We start from the raw sequence: 21231 nt of genomic DNA, 5'->3' as shown, positions 1-21231 counted from the left end.
GGAGAATAATAATCCTCATAGGGTTGTGAGAATTAAATAAGACATGTACTTAGTAGAGTGCCTGGTATACAGTTAGTGCTCCACCAATTTTTTCATTGTAGTGGAATAAGAAAAATAACAGCTGTTAAGTGGATAGACTAGAAAGCTGGAATGCTTGAGTTTTTACGAGGTAAGACCCTGGGCTACTTACTCTCTGTATGTTAGCTGCCGTATCTACAATAAAGAATAAAAAGGAGAGCAAGAGTCCTAAAGGATTCCTGAGTGAGGACCAAGTATATTAACAGTGCCTGGCACATAGCAAGCACTCAAGAAATGCCAGCAATTACTATGCATACTTAAAAAGGGACACTTTGCTTGGTGAAAAGTGATACAAAATCTCAATCTCCTCCCTTCTCATAAAGCCAGCATTTCCATTTACATGGTATACCATACCAAACACTGTTATAATCATGTCGCAGAAAAATGCGACATTGTTTTGGAGCCTAAATCTAAGGAGAAATCTTTGATCTTCTCGGTCATCTCTTAACAAATGAATTCCCAATACCACTGGATTATTAAAAACAATAAAGTGATGGCAATGTACCAATCAGAACCGTTACAAGGTTTTGAAGAAAAGAATAAAGCTAAAACATGAAAAAATACTTTTAAAAATACTTTTTAATGTTCAAAAATACTCTTTTTAATGTAACCATGAGTTAAAAATGGTCTCTTTCACTTCACATGCCCCAGCTGTGGACTCTTCTTGAACACTGTACACCACCACAAACAAACTCAGTGATCCTTGATGATGACATCCTTAAGAACGTTGTTCATATAATGGTAAGATCTATTTTCTTAAATAAACTTCTGTTGGAAAAACAGAAGACCTGTCATTTTCTCTTGATACAACCAGGCTGAAGGATAAATGCTAACTACAATAATATTTGACAGCTCTACAGGTGAAAAGTTTGGAAATCCAAACATCAACACTTACAGTATGCACTTGTGGTGGTCGGTGATGCACTGTGAGCTGAGGTCCTGTTGATCCCAGGGTTAGTCCATTGTTTACAACATATGTAGTTGCTTGAGGCACTCGAACTGTGACACCTACAAAAGAAAATTAAGGCATGAAACTAGAATTCTAGGGACACCTGGATGGTTCAGTTAGTTAAGCATCTGACTCTTGATTTCGGCTCAGGTCACGGTCTCGGGGTTGTGAGATCAAGCCCCACATCGGGGAGCCTACTTAAGTTTCTCTCCCTCTCTAAAAAAAAACAACCAACAAACAAAAAAGCCTAGATTTCTATTCTAAATTTGGTAGAACACTGATTAAACACTTGAAACCAGCAAAGTGATGTTTTTTAAATTTGGAAGGAAAAACATTTCTAACCTAGAAGTCTATACTCAGCCAAATAATAAGCATAAGGAGGAAGAAATTTTCCTGTATACAAGCAACCAAAATAAATCTATCTCCATAAACACTTTCTCAAGTAGCCCTTGGAGGATGTGTGTCACCAATTATGAGAAAGAAAATCAAGAAAGAGGAAAATATGAGATACAAGAAATAGTGGAGATCCAGCACAGGAGAGAAATAAATGGAATCCCTACCAGGAGGACTACAAGCAAAAACCCTAGAACAGCAGAACACAGCGGTACACCACATGTAGATGCCAAACACGCCAGAATGGAGCAACTCTAAAGGTAGACAAACTGAAGCTGTCCTCAAAAATATCTCTGCTTGGGACACCTGCGTGGCTCAGGGTCTGCTTTCGGCTCAGGTCATGATCCCAAGGTCCTGGGATAGAGCACCACATCGGGCTCCCTGCTCACTGGGGAGCCTGCTTCTCTCTTCCCTACTCGTGTGCTCTCTCTCTCACTATCTCTGTCTCTCTCTCTCAAATAAATAAATAAAAATCTTTAAAAAAAAAATCTCTGCTGTCTCATCTTTTCAACTAGAACAGAAATCTCAACTGTAAGTTATCCCTGGTTTGTGTTAATGAGGTTCCTTGCTTTCTCTCAATGCCATGCTGAATAGCTGAGGATACTCATCTCACTGAACAGAAAACTATTTTGACATATGTTAGGAAAACACAAACAGACAATTTAAAGTCACTTACTGCCCGGACCATGTTACTGCCATATATTCCGTTCCTGGCCCATACTATAGTTCTGCCAGATACCTTGACTATGGTGAGCCCAGTTTCCCAGAACTCATTCATGACCCTACTGATTGATTTCCCAGAAAACGCTCTTGTAAACTTGAGAAAAACTGAAGCCAGATTGTGAACCAGAGACTGCTTAGTTTAATTTTCTCCTCGAAATCATCATTTATTAATGACAGTTTCTTTAAACAGCTAGATTTGCCCTTGCTATTAAATTCTGCAAAACTAAGTATTTTTGGTGATATTTATTTGTGGCAAAATCATACAGAAAAGCAGAAAGTGAAGATGGTGGTTACCTCTGATGAAAAAGGAGAGGGATACAATTAAGGCATACAGTAGGCTTGTAGGATACTGATAAAGCTCTATTTCTTAGGCTGGTAGAGATTTCATAGGTGGTTCATTTTGTTTTCTTTAAACTTTACATATGCTTTTTATATAAACTTCTGTTTGCATGATGTATTTTACTACTAAATATACTATATATATATAAAATTATATGTGCGCATGCGTGTGTGTGTGCGTACACGCACGCAGAAACAACAGATTTCCTTTAACATGTTCCTGTCTTCTATTTCTCAGCCATCTTCCACAACTTTAAGACTCTATCTCTCATTGGAGACTATCCTTAACCTTTATTTCCATTATCTGGGCTATGCCACAATTAATCATTTCCACTTTAATTAGGCAAGGTATCTCTTAAAAGAGTGCAGACCATTATCAAATGGAGCGTTGTGATAATACAGGCCATAAATAAAATTAAATTGAAGACAACACACAGAACACAAATCATATAATAACACATGTTCCATTTTTCTGGTTAACTCTCCTAAGCAAAAAAGAAAAATTAATAATAGCTTCAATATGATATTATAAGCATTTTTTGCTAAATCTAATGTCAATATAAGCCCACTAAACGCTGAGGAACTACATGTAACTTGAGGCCATACACAAGAAAAGATTCTCTTACTATTTTGGGGATTGACCTGCCGAACAGCAGGAGCCTGCATAACAGTTCCTCGCAGGGGAGCCTGAGCTGGTGGTGCTGGGAGAGTTGTATAAACCACTTGGTGGTTTGCAGGAGCTCTCGGTACAGGGAGTCTTGTGGTCACCTGAGTTACCGGACGATGTGTTACATTCACGGTGGTTGGAGCTAATGAAAAGCAGAAAAATATTAAAATGCAGTTATGTTAAGTAAACAGTTATTAATGGTAACTAATTTTGCATAAAATCTAACTATAATAAAGAGAGAAATACAGACAACAGTCTCCTTTTGTAATCTTGAACGAGAACAGTGATATGGCCAACAAAAATTAATAGTAACTATTATTACAATCCAAACCTCAGAAGAAGGGAGCACCTCAACCATGTCCAATGCCCTGCCCACTCTTTAGTTTGACTTGATGATAAGCATGTAAAGATAAAGACTTGAGAGTATGATCTTAAGGGAGTGACTTAAAAGAGCAAATTTTCACCCCTCAACATTTAATTATTCTTAGTAGAGTGGGATTTGGGGCCCTCCAGGCCTTCTACTAATGGCATAAATCCAGGAGTAACTGTATTCCCACAGTTCAAGAAACTGGCTGGCTATTGTAATGGACATTTTCTTTAGGTGAACCAAACCATCTCCAATTCTCCCTTCTCTACTCCAGCATTCCTCCTAATTTATGTTCCAGAGAACATTCCTGCCTTGAGTGATGTTAAATACATTTATCAAAAAACTCCTAAGTGTTCACTGGCAGCATGGAACTACAATAATTATTTTAGGAGTTAACATTTGCTTGTTAATAACTCTCTGAATTATCATCACATTTTAGAAATAACCACATATTAACTATATAATAAAAAAATAGTAATAAATCTACTTTCATATGGAAAAATGGGTTCCATAATAAGACAAATTTGGAGGTAAATACTGGATATGACAAAGATAAAAAGGTTTCTTTACTAATGGCTTATTTATTAGCATCTTAACTTAGTCTTCACATATCCAAACTTTCAATGTGAGCCTTTAGAAAGGGGAGGAAAGTACACAAGGAGGAATACTTACCTCTTCATATCTTTATTACCCATTTTATTATCTATACTGCACATGTTTTGCATAATGATATTTCCTTCTAAATTGGTGACTTAAACTTTGATTTCATAATTCCATGTGAACTCAATGTTTTCCTTAATGAGAAAAGTCCATATATAATTTTGCAGATAAATCTCTAATGATGGACTATTTTATTTAAAAAAAAAAAAAAAAAAAAGACAGGGGCACCTAGGTGGCTCAGTCAGTTGAGCATCTAACTCTTGGTTTTGGCTCAGGTCATGATCTCAGTGTTGTGAGATTGAGCCCCGTGTTGGGCTCCATACTCCGCAGAGTCTGCTTGAGATTCTATTCCCCAACCCCTCCTTCCCCCTGCACTCTTCCACCCATTTGCGTGCTCTCTCTCTCTCAAATAAATAAATAAAATCTTTAAAAAAAAAAAAAAGACAAACGGTCTTGACCGGCTTCCCAACAGGTTAGGAGATCTAGGTCACATCTTGAAAATACAGGATGTTTAAAAGATAAATAAAAAAGAAAAAGAAAATATAGGATTTATAACTTCTTGAGAGGTAGTGTGTAAAACATTAGTATAACATACCTTTATTAGTTATTAGTTCTTCCTTATAACCACTCTTTATCAGTCAGCGCTGCTACTTAAGATGGTCAGCAAATCTAAGTTATACTACATTCAAAAAGATGCACTGTCCTCAAAATAAGAGAGAATTATCCTTAATTTTCTATCCAATCTTTCCACTTACTTTCATAGTCATATTTCACTGTAAGCAAAACTAAAAGCTTTAACTCAATGACTCAGCAAGTTTACCTGTAGGTAGTAAATGAATGGTGGTCTGAGATGGTCCACTGGTTGGCACCCCAGATGGCTGAAGAGGTGGTGCTGGCTGGATGGGTTGCAATGGTCGAGACACAGGCTGAGAAGAACTCACAGTTGACACAGGAGTATGGTTTAGCTTTTTAGGGTCTATTAATTCAAGTGAGACATTGTGATTATTGATAAACAAAAATTAGAAATACAGGTTTTTCTTTTATTTGTGAATTTTACATTTGCTTGCCACTCAGTCACATTTACCATCAAGAGAACAATTTATTTCCATTTTAATTATGTACACATTTACTAGGTTAAAACATCACATCATGGCCTTAAATAATTCACTGTTGATTCTATCACATATTCTAATTCACATTTACAGAAATATAGTTCCACATTGTTTTTCATGAAAGAATCGTATTACTGAACTCGATACAGTACCATGCCAATCAGAATAATTTCATTTCCTATATTCATACATATCTATGTATCTATTATCTATAGCAAGGACATTCTCCTAAGCAAATACCTATAAATTGATGAGTTTTTTAATCAGTGATCTTGAACTCCAATTACTCTACCACAGTTTAGGTTCTTTTGTTTGATAATATAGACGGTTGCTTATTTACACTATCCAGTCATTAAAATATGATACACATAGAGTGTCTAATCTCAAAAAAGGTATAGGACAGCCTATGGAATAAATGTCTGCAACTCAGAAGAAGCCCTTAAAAATAGGTAACCACTACATGGCATTAATATAAAAAACTCTTATTCTAAAATAGATACAAATACATCAAGCATAATGCTGCAGAGATCTGTCTTCACTGATTACTACACTGGATTAAAAGGAAAAAAATGTAATCAAAAAACATTCCTTGGGGGTGCCTGGGTGGCTCAGACGTTAAGCATCTGCCTTCGGCTTAGGTCATGATCCCAGGGTCCTGGGATCGAGACCCGCATCGGGCCTCCTGCTCAGCGGGGACTCTGCTTCTCCCTCTCACACTCTCCCTGCTTGTGTTCCCTCTCTCGCTATCTCACTCTGTGTCAAATAAATAAATAAAATCTTTAAAAAAAAATTCTTGGTACTCGTACGATTACTTATAAGTACCTTGTGAAGCTCCACTCTCTTCATCATCCATTGTGAGATCAATGACACCACCTGAATCACTGCCTGTGGCTTTTCCACTCTGAAAAACAAAACTTCTTCATTTTGCAAAGGCAACTCTGGCAGACATAATGGAAAAATGAAATAATACTAAGGGGCAACAAGGATAATGAGTAGCCTGGTTCAATCTGGACCACTAAATGTCTTTCCTTGAAAAAACAGAGTTTGTCAGACAAATGACCCCGAATACTCATGAGCTATATACATCTGTCGTATTGAAAATAATTCTGAAAGATTTTCACAAGAAATTCTAGAAGTTGTTTTTTTTTTTAATTTGTCCACTGCACAGGGCTATTAAAGTGATTAGGTGCTTTCACTGGTAAGTGATTAAACACAAACGCCACTTTCCAGAATTTAAAATGTTGACCAATCCTACACTATATTATCAATATTAACTCACTAAAACACCAAAGGCAAATTCAAAGCTAGAATTAAGTTATATAAAATAATTTGTTTTTCCCGTAACAAAAGGTATGTTATGCTAAGATATGGTGTGCTACACTATTAACTGACATCAACCTGACCTAAGTCAACCCATTGTCCCAAATCATTAAAAATGTAATTTAAAAAATTATTATGTAATTTTAACTACATAATAGCAACAAAAAAGGAAGGAGTACAATATAGACCTAAAGAACCAGTATCGTTAAGTCAAAAAGACTGAGGACATCTTTTAGTTCCAGCTAATGTTAGCAATGTGAATTTACATTAAAAGATAATACCCTCAATTTCCAAACTCAGATTTCCAAATTCCATATGGGGCCTGTTACGAGGATCAATCCAAGTATGCATACAAAGAGCGTAACACCAGGCATGACATGTGCTGTGTAATAAATGCTAATCATAATTACTTTATATTATACTGAGATCAGCTCCAAATGATTAAGGCTTTCAACTGCAAAATTCAGACTTTACATAATTAAAGAAAATAATTCCTTGACATTAAAAATTTCAGGCACAATCCAAAGATAATGATGTAATTCTAAATCTTACAATTCTAAATCTTTCTATAATACTGACTTCATAGAAAATGATTTGTTAACTAACACACACAACAATCTAAAATCCAAAACTAAAAGTTCTTAACAAATTCTTAAAGAATGTAACAGAATCCACTTGCAGCAACATATTTATAAGGTCCAATTTTTAAAATTTACTAAATTTTAAATTTATCAAAAATTATTAAACATGCAAAAGCCCAGTAAAGTAGAACCCAACTAAAAACAAAACACAGTCAAGTGAAAATGACTCCCAAGTGGAACCAGATGCTGAATTCAGCAAAGACTTCAAAACAGCTTTTAAGAATACATTCAAAGAAATAAAGGAAAATATAGTATTAATGAATGTACAAGGAATCTCAAAAGTAGAAACTGAAAAACATAAATAGAAATTCCAGGTCTGAAAAGTATGATTACTAAATTGGAGTAATTTTAATTGTATTAAAGAATACTGATGGAAATCCATTATCCTATGGACTGTAATTAGAATTTTACTTTGAAACAGAAGAAATCTTACCTGTGATGTGCTATCAGCTGCTTTCTTATTAACAGAAGCATCTATTGTTTTGTTTGTCTGGTTTTCTGAGGAGTCAAAAAAAAAAAAAAAAAAAAGAACCATTTTTAAAAGCACCTACACAATGTGAAAGGTTTGACTGTCTTATATACAACAATTAATGTAACTTTCTCCAATTATTTTTTTCTGTTAACATGTCACACATGTAAATGAACTCTCTCATAGACCACTGCTACAGTAACTTTCAGAAGGGCAAATTCAAAACAGAGAGAAAAAAATGTCATATACCCATTGCCCAGAATATTTAACTCTATCCTAAGGAATATCTTCAGAGAAATAATTGAGGATGTGCATAATTTAAATGTCCTAACATAAGTAAATGGTTAAAATGTAATTGTCCATACTATATGCCTTTGGAGAAAAAGATGTAATGACATGGCAAAAATATAATAAATTTATTAGCAAACTACACAGTGATTCTGAGAAAATATATACCCATAATCTCAGCAGTTCAATCACAGATAATTTTAATGCATTTTTCAATTAATTTGTATTGAGTTTGTGATACACGTGCACACACACACACGAAAGTTATTTCCAGAACAGTAAAGAAAATAAATCAAGTATATTTTTCTGCCTCAACTTCTAAAGAGAAGGTATTAAATTTTATCAAATGTCTTTAGCATCTACTGAGATGATTATGTAACTTTTCCTCTTTAGCAATATGGTGAATTTCCAATGTTGAAACATCCTTTCCTTGCTTTCTGTAGATAGTAATGTTCTTGGTCAAAATATGACCATATTTCATTTCAAATCTTCAGAACGCATATAGAGTAAATCACTCATGCTAAAACACAGAGGTAGAACTATGTATTTCATTATGATAAAATACGAACATACACACAATTGCCTGTACATCAAAAAAATATGGATAAACATCCACCTATTGAAAGAGGTTTTATCCAGGCTAGAGAAGGAACAGGAGGCCCTTGTGATCTCTCTCTACCTTTCTGAATTATTTTAATTTTTTTGTAGGAAGAAAATATTAACATATTTTTTACTTTTTAAGATTATCTTAAAATTACTTCATTTATAATGAATCAACATCTGTTCTGGACTGTGAAGCTCCTGAAAATGCTACTTAATAAAATTCCAGGTTACTGCCCTTGCATGGTTAAGAGTATTAAAATACACTGATGACATTACAAAACTTTATCAGTGATTTACCACCAAAGTTTTTTATATATAATATCAGAATATATTCCTTTGGCTTTAGAAGAGTTTTATTCACATAACTGTACTAATAGTCCTTAATCTAGGTTTTTAATTAACATTCCCTGCTCTTTTATAGACTTTTTTCTTGATTTTTAATATAACAGTTTACCATTTCACTTATAATATCTACTTCAGATAACTATAAATCAATCTATAAATCAATAAAACTGGTGAGGGTGAGAAACCAGAAACTGTACCACAAAATCTTTCTATTATTTGGGAAACATCTCTAATTCTCAGATTGTTAAAACATACTGTCACTTTTAACCAACAGTGCATTTTTACTGGAGTCATACAAGGATTTTCACAGGAGTGTTGATTGGTAGTGTCCCTTTACTAAGGTGCTGCATTTTTGGTGTACTAAAATGAATTGCAAAACTTTTTAATCATTTTCACAACATCGTCTCTCATCTAGATCACTACCAGAGTTTCCTAACTGGTCTCCCTAACTCTACCTTTTATCTCCCCCAAACCCTTTTCCTCACTGTAGCCAGCATTCATGGCTGTCACACCCCTGCAAAAATCCTTTCATCCCACTGCCCACCATCTTTCCATTTATTATCACATACCTTTTCCAGATCTTCCACATCCTCTCACAGAAACCTCATATCTTAACATTAACCACTTTTCCAATTAATTACTTATTTAATGGCAAAGTTCTCTATTTGACTGCAAGCTTGGTGAGAATAGGGACTATATGTACATTTCTGAGTGTCTGCAAGATTTTAGATCAATTACAGGTATTCAATATTTCATGAATGAATGAAATTTTCCAAATTTTGATTTAAATTCATGTTAACATATACTGAAATACTGGTTTGAGGAATAAAATTTAGTGATTCATTACTTACAGATAACACCCAGTGCTCATCATAACAAGTGACCTTCCTTAATACACATCATTCATTTAACTCCCACCCACAGCCCTCCATCAATCTTAGTTTGTTCTCTAACCTTAAGAGTCTCTTATGGGTTGCTTCCCTTTCTCTCCCCCCCCCATATGTCCATCTGTTTTGTTTCCTAAAATTCACATGAGTGAAATCATATGATATTTGTCTTTCTCTGACTTGTTTCACTTAGCATAATACACTCTAGCACCTTCCACATCATTCCAAATGGCAAGATTTCATTTATTTGATGTCTGAGTAACGTTCCACTGTGTATATATACCACTTCTTTATCCATTCATCACTTGATGGACATTTGGGCTTTTTCCATAATTTGGCTATTGTTTATAATGCTGCTATAAACATTGGGGTGCATGCACCCCTTTGAATCTGTATTTTTAATCATTTAGGTAAATATCTAGAGTGCAATTGCTGGATTGCAGAATGGTTCTATTTTTACCTTTCTGAGGAACCTCCATACTGTTGTCCAGAGTAGCTGTACCAGTTTGCATTCCCACCAACAGCACAAAAGGATTCCCCTTTCTTTGCATCTTCACCAATATCTGTTATTTCCTGAGTTGTTAATTTTAGCTATTCTGGACTGGTGTGAGGTGGTATCTCACTGTGGTTTTGATTTGTATTTCCCTAATGATGGGTAATGCTGAGCATTTTTTCATGTGCCTGTTAGCCATCTGGTATGTCTTCTTTGGAAAAATATCTATTCATGTCTTCTGCCCGTTTCTTAATTGGATTACTTGTTGAGTATTGAGTTTGATAAATTATTTATAGATTCTGGATAATAACACTTTATCAGATACATCATTTGTCAATGTCATATGTCAGTATCTTCTCCCATTCTGAGATATTTGCAAATGACACTACAGATAAAGGACTGTATCTACAGTTCTATATCTATACAGTTCTATAAAGAACTTCTCAAGCTCAACACCCAAAAAACAAGTAATCAAGTCAAAAAATGGGCAGAAGACATAAACAAACACTTCTCCACAGAAGACATACGAATGGCTAACAGACTCATGAAAAAATGTTCAACATCATTAGCCATGAGGGAAATTCAAATCAAAACCACATTGAGATACCACCATATACCAGTCAGAATGGCAAAAACTGACAAGGCAAGAAACAACAAATGTTGGCAATGTGGAGAAAGGGGAACCCTCTTACACTGTTGGTAGGAATGCAAGTTGGTACAGCTACTTTGGAAAACAGTGTGGAAGTTCCTCAAAAAGTTAAAAACAGAGCTACCCTATGATCCAGCAACTGCACTACTGGGTATTTACCCCAAAGATACAGTTGCAGTGAAAAGAAGGGCCATATGCATCCCAATGTTCATAGCAACAATGTCCACAATAGCCAAACTGTGGAAGGAGCCGAGATGCCCTTCAACAGACTAATGGCTAAAGAAGATGTGGTACATATACACAATGGAATATTACTCAGCCATCAGAAAGGATGATTACCCAACATTTGCATCAACATGGATGGAACTGGAAGAGATTATGCTAAGTGAAATAAGTCAAGCAGAGAAGGTTAATTACCATATGGTTTCACTTATTTGTGGAATGTAAGGAATAGGATGGAGGACATTAGAAGGAAGGGAAAAATGAAGGGGGAGGGAAATGAAGACGGGGAAATCAGAGGGGGAGACAAACCATGAGAGACTATGGACTCTGGGAAACAATTTGAGGGTTTTACAGGGGAGAGGGGTGGGGGGATGGGTTAGCCCGGTAATGGGTATTAAGGAGGGCACATATTGCATGGAGCACTGGGTGTTATATGCAAACAATGAATCATGGAACACTACATCAAAATTAATGATTTACTGTTTGGTGACTAACAACAACAACAACAACAACAACAACAACAACAACAATCTTCTCCCACTCAGCAGGCTGCCTTTTAGTTTTGTTGATTTGTTTCCTTTGCTGAGCAGAAGATTTTTATCTTGACGAAGTCCCAATAGTTCATTTCTGCTTTTGTTTCCCTCGCTGCCAGCAATGTGCCTAGTAAGAAACTGCTACAGCCCAGGTCAAAAAGGTTTCTGCCTGTGTTGTCCTCTAGGATTTTGATGGTTTCCTGTCTTACCCTGAGGTCTTTTACCCATTTTGAATTTATTTTTCTGTATGGTATAAGAAAGTGGTCCAGTTTCGTTCTTCTGCATGTGGCTGTCCAATTTTCTCAACACCATTTGTTGAAGAGACTGTCTTTCTTCCATGGATATTTTCTTTCCTGATTTGTCGAAGATTAGTTGACCATATAGTTATGGCTCCATTTCTGGATTCTCTATTCTGTTCCACTGATCTGTGTCTGTTTTTGTGCCAGTACCATACTGCCTTGAAGATTACAGCTTTGTAATACAGCTTGACATCCAGAATCATAATGCCTACAGCTTTGGTTTTCTTTTTCAGGATTGATTTGGCTATTCAGCATCTTTTGTGGTTCCACACAAATTTTAGCACTGTTTGTTCTAGCTCTGTGAAAATGCTGGTGGTATTTTGATAGGAATTGCATTAAATGTGTAGATTGCTTTGGGTAGTACAGACATTTTCACAATATTTGTTCTTCCTATCCATGAGCATGGAATGTTTTTCCATTTCTTTGTATCCTCTTCGATTTCTGTGTTCTGAAGTTTTCAGATACAGATCTTTTACCTCTTTGGTTAGGTTTCTTCCTAGGTATCATATGGTTTTGGGTGCAGTTGTACATGGGATTGATTCCTTGATTTATTTTCTGCTGTTTCATTATTGGTGTATAGAAATCCAACAGACTTCTGTGCATTGTATCTTGCAACTTTGCTGAACTCATGTATTAGTTCTAGCAATTTTTTGGTGGAGTCTTTCCAGTTTTTTACATAGTGTATCATGTCATCTGCAAATAGTGAAAAGTTTGACTTGTTCTTTACCGATTTGGATGCCTTTTATTTCTTTTTGTTGTCTGACTGCTAAGGCTAAGACTGCCAGCACTATGTTAAATAGTCATGGTGAGGGCGGACATCCATGTTGTGTTCCTGACCATAGAGGAAAAGCTCTCAGTTTTTCCCCATTGAGGATGCTAATAGCTGTGGGTCTTTCGTATATAGTCTTTACTATGTGGATATATTTTCCATCTATACCTACTTCGTTGAGGGTTTTTATCAAGAATGGATGCTCCATTTTGCCAAATACTTTTTCTGCATCTATTGAGGGGATCATATGGTTCTTATCCTTTATTAACGTGATGCATCACATTGATTGATTTGCGAATACTGAACCAACCCTGAAGCCCAGGAATGTCACTTTATCATGGTGAATAATCCTTTTAATGTACTGTTGATTTGATTTGTTAGTTATCTTGTTAAGAATTTTTGCATCCATGTTCATCTAGGGTATTGGCCTTTAATTCTCCTTTTTAGTGGGGTCTTTTTCTGGTTTCAGAATCAAAGCAGTGCTGGCCTTGTAGAATGAGTTTAGAAATTTTCCATCCATTTGGTATTTTTCAGAACAGTTTGAGAAGAATAGCTATTAACTCTACTTTAAATGTCTGGTAGAATTCCCCTGGGAAGCCATCTGGCCCTGGAATTTTGTTTGTTTGAGGATTTTTGATTACTGATTCAATTTCTTCACTGGGTATGGTCTGTTCAAATTTTCTATTTCTTCTTGTTTCAGTTTTGGTAGTTTGTATGTTTCTAGGAATTTGTTCATTTCTTCCAGATTACTCAGATTGTTGGAATATAATTTTTCCTAATATTCTCTTATAATTGTATTTCTGTGGTATTGGTTGTGATCTCTCCTCTTTAATTTGTGATTTTATTCAGGTCCTTTCTCTTTTTTTTGTGATTAAGTCTGACTAGGGGCTTATCAATTTTACTAATTCTTTCAAAGAACCAGCTCTTAGTTCTGCTGATTTGTTCCACTGGTGTTGTTTATTTCTATTATCATTTATTTCTACTTTCATCTTTATTATTTCCTTTCTTCTGCTGGCTTTAGGCTTTATTTGCTGTTCTTTTTATAACTCCTTTAAACGTAAGGTTAGTTCGTGTATTTGAGCCTTTTCTTGCTTCTTGAAGCATGCCTGTGCCGCAATATACTTCCCTCTTAGGACTGCCTTTGCTGCATTCCGAAGGTTTTGGACTGCTGTATTTTCATCTGCATTTGCATCCATGTATTTTTTTTTTATTTTTTAAATTTCCTGGTTAACCCATTCATTCTTTAGAATACTCTTTAACCTCCATGTATTTGTGGCCTTTCCAAAATTTTTCTTGTGGTTGGGTTCAAGTTTTGTACTGTTGTGATCTGAAAATATTCATGGTATGATTTCAATCTTTTTGTGCTCGTTGAGGGCTGATTTGTGACCCAGTACATGATCTATTCTGGAGAATGACCTAGTGCACTCAAAAAGAATGTGTATTCTGGGCACCTGAGTGGCTCAGTCTATTAAGCGTCTGCCTTCGGCCCAAGTAATGATCCCAGCATCCTGGGATCAAGTCCTGAGTTGGGCTCCCTGCTCAGCACAGAGTCTGCTTCTCCCTCTGCTCTCTCCCTTTGCCCCTCCCCATTCATGTACGCATGCTCTCTCACACAAAAATTAATAAAATCTTTAAAAAAATGTGTATTATGCTACGTTAGGATGAAATGTTCTGAATGTATCTGTTAAGTCCATCTGGTCCAGTGTGTCATTTAAAGCCACTGTTTCCTTGTTGATTTTCTGCTTACATAATCTGTCTGTTGCTGTAAATGGGGTGTTAAAGTCCCCTATTACTGTATTATTATCAATGAGTTTCTTTATATTTGTTAATTGATTTATATATTTGAGTGTTCCCAAGTTGGGGGCATAAATATTTACCACAGTTAGATCTTCTTGGTGGATAGACCCCTTAATTATGATATGGTGCTCTTCTTCATCACTTATTACAGTCTTTGGTTTAAAATCTTAGTTTGTCTGATATAAGTATGGCTACTCTGGCTTTCTTTTGACATCCATTAGCATGACAGATGGTTCTCCATCCCCTCATTTTCAATCTGGAGGTGACTTTAGGTCTAAAATGAGTCTCTTGTTGGCAGCATATAGATGAGCCTTGTAGCAGACAGATGTGTCTTGTTTTTTATCCATTCTGATACCCTATGTCCTTTGATTGAAGCATTTAGTCCATTCACATTCAGAGTGACTACGAATAGATATGAATTCAATGCCACTGTTGTTACCTGTAAAGTGGTAGTTTCTGGGCCTTTCTAGTCCTTGTTGCTTTTGGTCTTTTTTTTCCCCACTTAGAGTTCCTTTAATATTTCTCACAGTGCTGGTTTAGTGGTCACTAACTCATTTAGTTTTTGTTTGCCTGGGAAACTCTTTATTGCTCCTTCTATTCTGAATAACAGCCTTGCTGGATAAAGTGGTCTTGGCTACATATTTTTCCCATTCAGCCTGCCGAATATATCATGCCATTCACTTCTGGCCTGCCAAGTTTCTGTGGACAGATCTGTTACAAATCTGATCTGTCTTCCCTTGTAGGTTAAGGATTTTTTTCCCTTGCTGCTTTCAGGATTCTTTCCTTCTCTGTGTATTTTGTGAATTTGACTTTAATATGCCTTGGCAATAGTCAGCTTTTGTTGGATTTAATCGGAATTCTCTGTGCTTCTTGGATTTTGATGTCTGTTTCCTTCCCCAGATTAGAGAAGCTTTCAGCTATAATTTGTTCAGATAAAGCTGCTGCCCCCTTTCCTCTCTCTTCTTCTTCTGGAACTCCTATGACACAAATGCTACTATACTTTAAGGAGTCGATGAGTTCCCTAAGTCTATATTTGTGATCCAATATCTTTCTTTCCCTCTTCTTTTCATGTCACTGTTTTTTTGTGATTGTTGGGAAAGCCTGTTATATTCCTGATCCTGAGAGGAATGGTTATATTAAGAAGAGGTTAAAAAAAAAATTAAAAAGCAGCTAGATCCTATTTCCCCTAGAGCTGAAGCTTTAAAGCACTCTAGGATCAGTAGACTTGGTGCTGGGTGGGGTTTGTGCTGGTCTTCTGGGGGAGAGGTCTGCTGCGCTGATTCTTCAGGCAGACTTGCCCTAGTGAAGATGCACCTGCAAGATGCATGGGGGCAGGGTTTGGTGTAAGCAGCTCTGGCCTCCCCTGGGTGGTGCTATTTCACTCTAGTAGTCAGTGCTGAAGTAGGGGAGGAATGGCATCAGCTCTCTCTCTTGTACCTGGAACCGGGGCAGGGGAGTGAATTCATCCCTGCCACTCTTCAGGAAGCCCTCACAGAAGAGCCAACAATCACCTTTCTTGTGTCCCCAGTTTCTGTCAGATTCTTGCCTTTACCCTGTCTATGTCCAAGCTGTCTGCCTGCCAGGGGGCACAGTACTCCTATGTTTTATCTCAAGCATGTGGCTGGGTTTCAAAACTCCAAGTTTTAGGGACGCTCACTGATTCTCTGGGGGAGGGTCTCACCACGCTTTTGTTGTTTGCTGTTTGGTCCCAGAAAAGCAGTCGCACAACCAGGCAGCAGTTCAGAGTTTATGGTAAAGTGCAGCAGAAAGCCCGCACCAAGGTTTGCTGCCCTCAGCCAGTGTCTTTCTTCCTGTGCTAGGAAACAAGGAAGCACACTGGCACCACCAGTTCTTCTGTCCCCGGACAGGCTGTGCCACCACTCCCAAATGCACTCCAAGAGGGGGAATTCTTTCTCCCTGTGGGACCCAGGGGATCCTCAGACCATGCTGCCCACTCCAGGGTCTCTGTCCTCCTTCCCCACAGGAGCATGACTAAGGCTGCCAGACTGAATGCGACGATGGAAAGGCCTTCTAAAACTTCATACTTTGCGATCCACTGCTTATAATAACTTGCAGTAGTCAGTCCCTCTCCTCTTCCCAGTTAATAGTTTTAGGGAAAAGTTTTTCTAGTGCAATCCCCTGTACACTGCTTTTATCTCTCTTTCTCTCCGTAATCAGGGCTCCCTCTCCTCCTGCAGTTCTTTTCTCCCCCAAATCAACTCTCTGCAGCTTCTATGTACCACAATACAGCTGTTTCTCAACCCTAGTTGTGCAGCTTGCTCTCTCAGTCCTCAAACTGATTTCTTGGGTGTTTAAAATGATTTGATGTTTACCTAGCTTGATACTACTAATGTACTTGAGAGATGAGGCAACCTTAGGGTCCCCCTACTCCTCCAGCATCTTAACTCTTCCCCATGAATGAATAATTAACTATAATTCAAGCCCTAAATCTCCTAGCAGTCTCTAGGAAAATTTTTACTTTACTATAAACAGAAAGTACTGACTTACTCTATGAGGACACATGAACTATAATAAAATACATACAAACACATGCATTCTAGTTAGACAGCCTACGTTCTCATTAAGTCAAGAATACCTACATAAGTATAAGACTTAAGTTTTAATTATACAACTAATTGATTTATCACATTACAAATGTATTAAAGGTTGGCTTCAACCTTCATATTCAGCCAAAATTTGCCATATGGCTTCAGCTTAGGTTTTGGGAAGCCTAAACAGCTAAATGCTTATTTTAATATCATTTATGGCACTGCTAAAATTATGCATGATTAAAGAATATATTATTTCATCAGATCTCATTCTAATTGACATGATGAAAAATACACAAAAAAAGCTTATCATTCACTGGGTTTATGGTTAATATCCAATAATTAAAGGTAAGCACTCTAAATAAAACTTGAAATGAAGATCTCCTTAATTTATACAATAAAGTACATAAAAATGTGTTAAATAAATATGTTAAAATATAAAAGTTTAAGTATAAATGTGTATTATTGCAGAAGTAGAATGATGTACAGATTAAAAATGATTGTGAAAACTATTAGTTTTACGTACAAAAACAAGAACAGTCAAGTAATTAAATAAATACAAAACAGACTAACACTACGGCTAACAGAGTGCAGTAGCTAGCTAATTTGGGGGGAAAAATATACCCTTTGTGTCAACATTTGTTGACACATAAACATTATGATCAACACTTGTTGATCATAAAATTTTAAGAAAACAGAATAATTAAATTACAACTCTGATACCCGTAGAAGCGTTTAGGGTATAAGCATTCAGTAAACTAAGCAAAATCTTTTAAGTTATTTCTTTTCAAGCCATAGTCTATCAGGAAAAGTTCTATGTTTAAGAACATATCTTGTGACCATGAATTAAAAATAGTGTCAACTTAGGCTCAATATTTCATAAGGAGGAAAAACTCCAAAATCACATAAAATAATGTCTATGAAAAAATCACCTTCTACCTGACATATTAGGAAAAAAAGAAATTAGAGAAAAATGAAGTAACCCCCCAAAATCTTGCTCATTCACTGAAAAGTAAGCATCTTTCAGTGCTGCAAACATGAATGAGAGTGTCTAAGAATAATGTGGTAGCAGATAAGGCTAACAAATATTGTTATTGTACTATGAGAGCATTTACATTTTAAATACTATTATCAATAATTGTATTTTTATATAAAATTTCAGATTTCCTCTTGTATCCCAGATGTAAATTTGTATGAGGTTGATATTTAGCTCCTGTCCACCATTAATTTTGATCATCCACTCATTTACTCTCAACAAATGAGTAGGTAAAGAAATACTACAATCATTATTTTACATGAGAAAATATACTCAGAGGGCAAGTACACTACTAATGGCTACATGACAAATTCAAAAAAAAAACAAACGGCTTGTATATCTCACTTATGAAATTTTGTACTTTAGAATCTGTTTCTTATATTTCATGGTTACTTACTATATCAATAAGAGAGACATCAGCAGCAATTTCACTATTACATATGATACCTACCCATTTTTGCCTAGCTTTACAATAGTGGGAATAAATGTGAAGCCAGAAATGGAGAATAAGAAAGTTTGAGAAAGCATACAAAATGTATGCTTCTTAAGAACAAGGGAGACATAGTGTTTTACAGATTTTAAATACAGGTACAATCAATTTCGCCTTTTTGCAATACTGGAAAGTATACAGACATATACAAACATAATCATATATGTCATGGGGGAATATATAAAAGAGAAAAGAAAAGCAAACATTTTATAGTAAATTAGAGAAGGATTTTCTATTTTTAAATTGTTCAAATTTGGAAGATGTGAGTGATGAATGCACAACGGATGTTAACAAATGGTAGGGAAGATATGTGATTTGTCATTTCCTCTTATAAGCATATATTATGGAAATGATATACTTTAAAATAAATATGGTCTATTCTGATATTTCTGCCAATTGTATTACGTAAGTAATTCATAATGCTTGCCTCAAACCCTAAATAAAAATTTCACCCAGACTGGAAAAAGTACTAAAAGCTAAGTTAAAATTCTAACTTTTCATTCAAAATAAACTCTCTCTCAAATACCATCTTAACAACATCATTTCTTAGGTAACTAAAAACTTACTAAAAATAATCTCTAGGATATTCTATTTACTTTCTTCTTCAAATAAAGATAGCCACTTCCATAAACATACACAAATGTTCAATTATCTAAATAGGCCATTAACATGCCCACATTTCTATTATTAAGACTACGCAGTGACTTACCAATTCTTGGGGTAGTAGTGCTCTGTTCTGCAGGAGATGAAGTACTAAAAGCAGAAATTGGAATTTTCATCTGTATAGGACCTCGATTATTTGATGGACTATAGAGTCCTGATGGGCCTACTGTAGGTAAAGAAGTCCTTGTGGCTTGTACAATAGAATGTGCTGTTGGAACAGCCTGTACAGCAAGCGTTGTTCCTAATGGTGCAGCACTGGCAGGAGAGTTCCTTTGAATACTAGGACTGGCCACAGAAGGAACATTGTTTGGTTTAGTGGGGTTTGGCAAGGCTGGCAAGGATACTGGATTTTTGGTAAGACCACTCACTGTAGGTGGGCTTTGTACAGAAATGAACTCAACGTTGCCAGATGGTTGATTGGTCACTAAAGTCCCCGGATGGCTCTGTAGGAGTTGAGGCTGGGAGGATACCGCAACAGGTACATGCAAAATCACTGGTAAAGGTTGTAAAGAGATTGTAGGTTGGGGATTTCCACTAGGCACCTGAGTAGTAGCAACTACTGTAGCTGTGTTGGGTGCAGGAAGAACTGACGTTGCTGTCAGAGAACCAGAAGTCACTGGAGTCTGCAATTTAGGTTGACTACTGACAACTGTTGGAGGAGTGACAAGACTGGCTGAAGATACTATAAAAAGAAAAAAGAAGTCTCAGTTTAAACGGCTGTCTTCATTTATCAGCTAGCATAATACAACACAATAAAATTTAATGCACTGCAGTAGATACAGTAAAGTCTTTGATAATAAAGTTTCTTCCAGATTTAAGTTTTGGAAATTATTGGAATTGAATTTATAGAAGCATTTTCACATCTATATCAGGCACACAGCTTATGATTAATATGGAAGACTGCTATCTCAGTATCAAAACAGTGTCTGAAAATTATTATCATCACTTCAGAGTAACTGGAAATGACTGAATGACTGAGAAACACTGAAAACTTTGTAAAATTGTACAGATATTTTTGAAACTACACTAAAAACATAAATGCCTTAGGACTCTGACAACATATAAACTCAAACAGATACTCTAGTAAGAGTCATCACTATTAATGAATAAAATAAGCTTGGTCATGGTATTTTATCACTTGGACCATGTGTAAAAACCTCGACCTGTGGATCAAGATTTACTGAATTACCTGGCAGGAGCTAGTAAGGGGAGGCTGCCTCTACTGACATTCTAGTGACATTCTATAATTTGGAAAATAAAAGAGTCAAGATGGGAGATGAATTAAGAAATAAGGGAATTGTACCAAAGACCAGAAAAAATCAAAACGCTGGTCACTGGAGTTTTACAGTAATTTTGGTTTAACTATTTGTTTATTCTCATTTGAATGGGTTTCAAACTGATGACCAAGTGTCTTTCTCACTGATCTGTATTCTTTCCAAACTCAAAGGCACACTAGAGCAGCAATCTTCAGTGTTATCCAGGGGGACACATGGGATTACAGAGACCCTCTCAGGGAGCTGGCAATGTCGAAACTGTTTTTTACAACAATAATAAGATATTACTTGACTTTTTCACCATGTAAATATTTGCACTGATAGAGCAAAAACAATGTGAGTAAAACTTGATGCCTCAGTACAAAACTCAAGGTAGTGAGTGGTACCAAACTACCACTGCATTCTTTACCACCACGTATTTACAGTAAAAAACAAAGCGAGCTTCACTGAGGAATGTTCATGATTAAGTAGTAAAACCTATTAATTTTATTAAATTTCAATCCCTGAATACAGGTCTTCTGAATATTCTGTGTGAAGAAATAGGAAATATACAGTAAGCATTACCACTGCATGCTGAAGAACCACGGCTGGCTCAGGGAAAAGTGCTTGTACTATT

The 21231-nt window shown here is 36.1% G+C and overlaps 1 protein-coding gene across 5 annotated transcripts in view; it reads right to left on the bottom strand.

The window, feature by feature from the left end:
- The window catches only part of ATF7IP (activating transcription factor 7 interacting protein), a 113692-nt gene that overhangs the window by 7052 nt on the left and 85409 nt on the right, over positions 1 to 21231 (bottom strand). For all 5 annotated transcript variants that reach the window (XM_026502378.4, XM_026502376.4, XM_048216719.2 and 2 more), the window contains exons 9-14: positions 19388 to 20023; positions 7683 to 7747; positions 6111 to 6189; positions 4997 to 5152; positions 3109 to 3291; positions 974 to 1086 (exon numbers count right to left, since the gene is read on the bottom strand). In XM_026502378.4, coding sequence (XP_026358163.2) covers positions 974 to 1086; positions 3109 to 3291; positions 4997 to 5152; positions 6111 to 6189; positions 7683 to 7747; positions 19388 to 20023 — 1232 coding nt within the window. The remainder of the gene's footprint in view (positions 1 to 973; positions 1087 to 3108; positions 3292 to 4996; positions 5153 to 6110; positions 6190 to 7682; positions 7748 to 19387; positions 20024 to 21231) is intronic.

The sequence above is a fragment of the Ursus arctos genome, unplaced genomic scaffold (genome assembly GCF_023065955.2).
Source record: "Ursus arctos isolate Adak ecotype North America unplaced genomic scaffold, UrsArc2.0 scaffold_26, whole genome shotgun sequence".
Classification (NCBI taxonomy): Eukaryota; Metazoa; Chordata; class Mammalia; order Carnivora; family Ursidae; genus Ursus; species Ursus arctos.
This window is presented reverse-complemented; position numbering and strand designations above follow the sequence as displayed.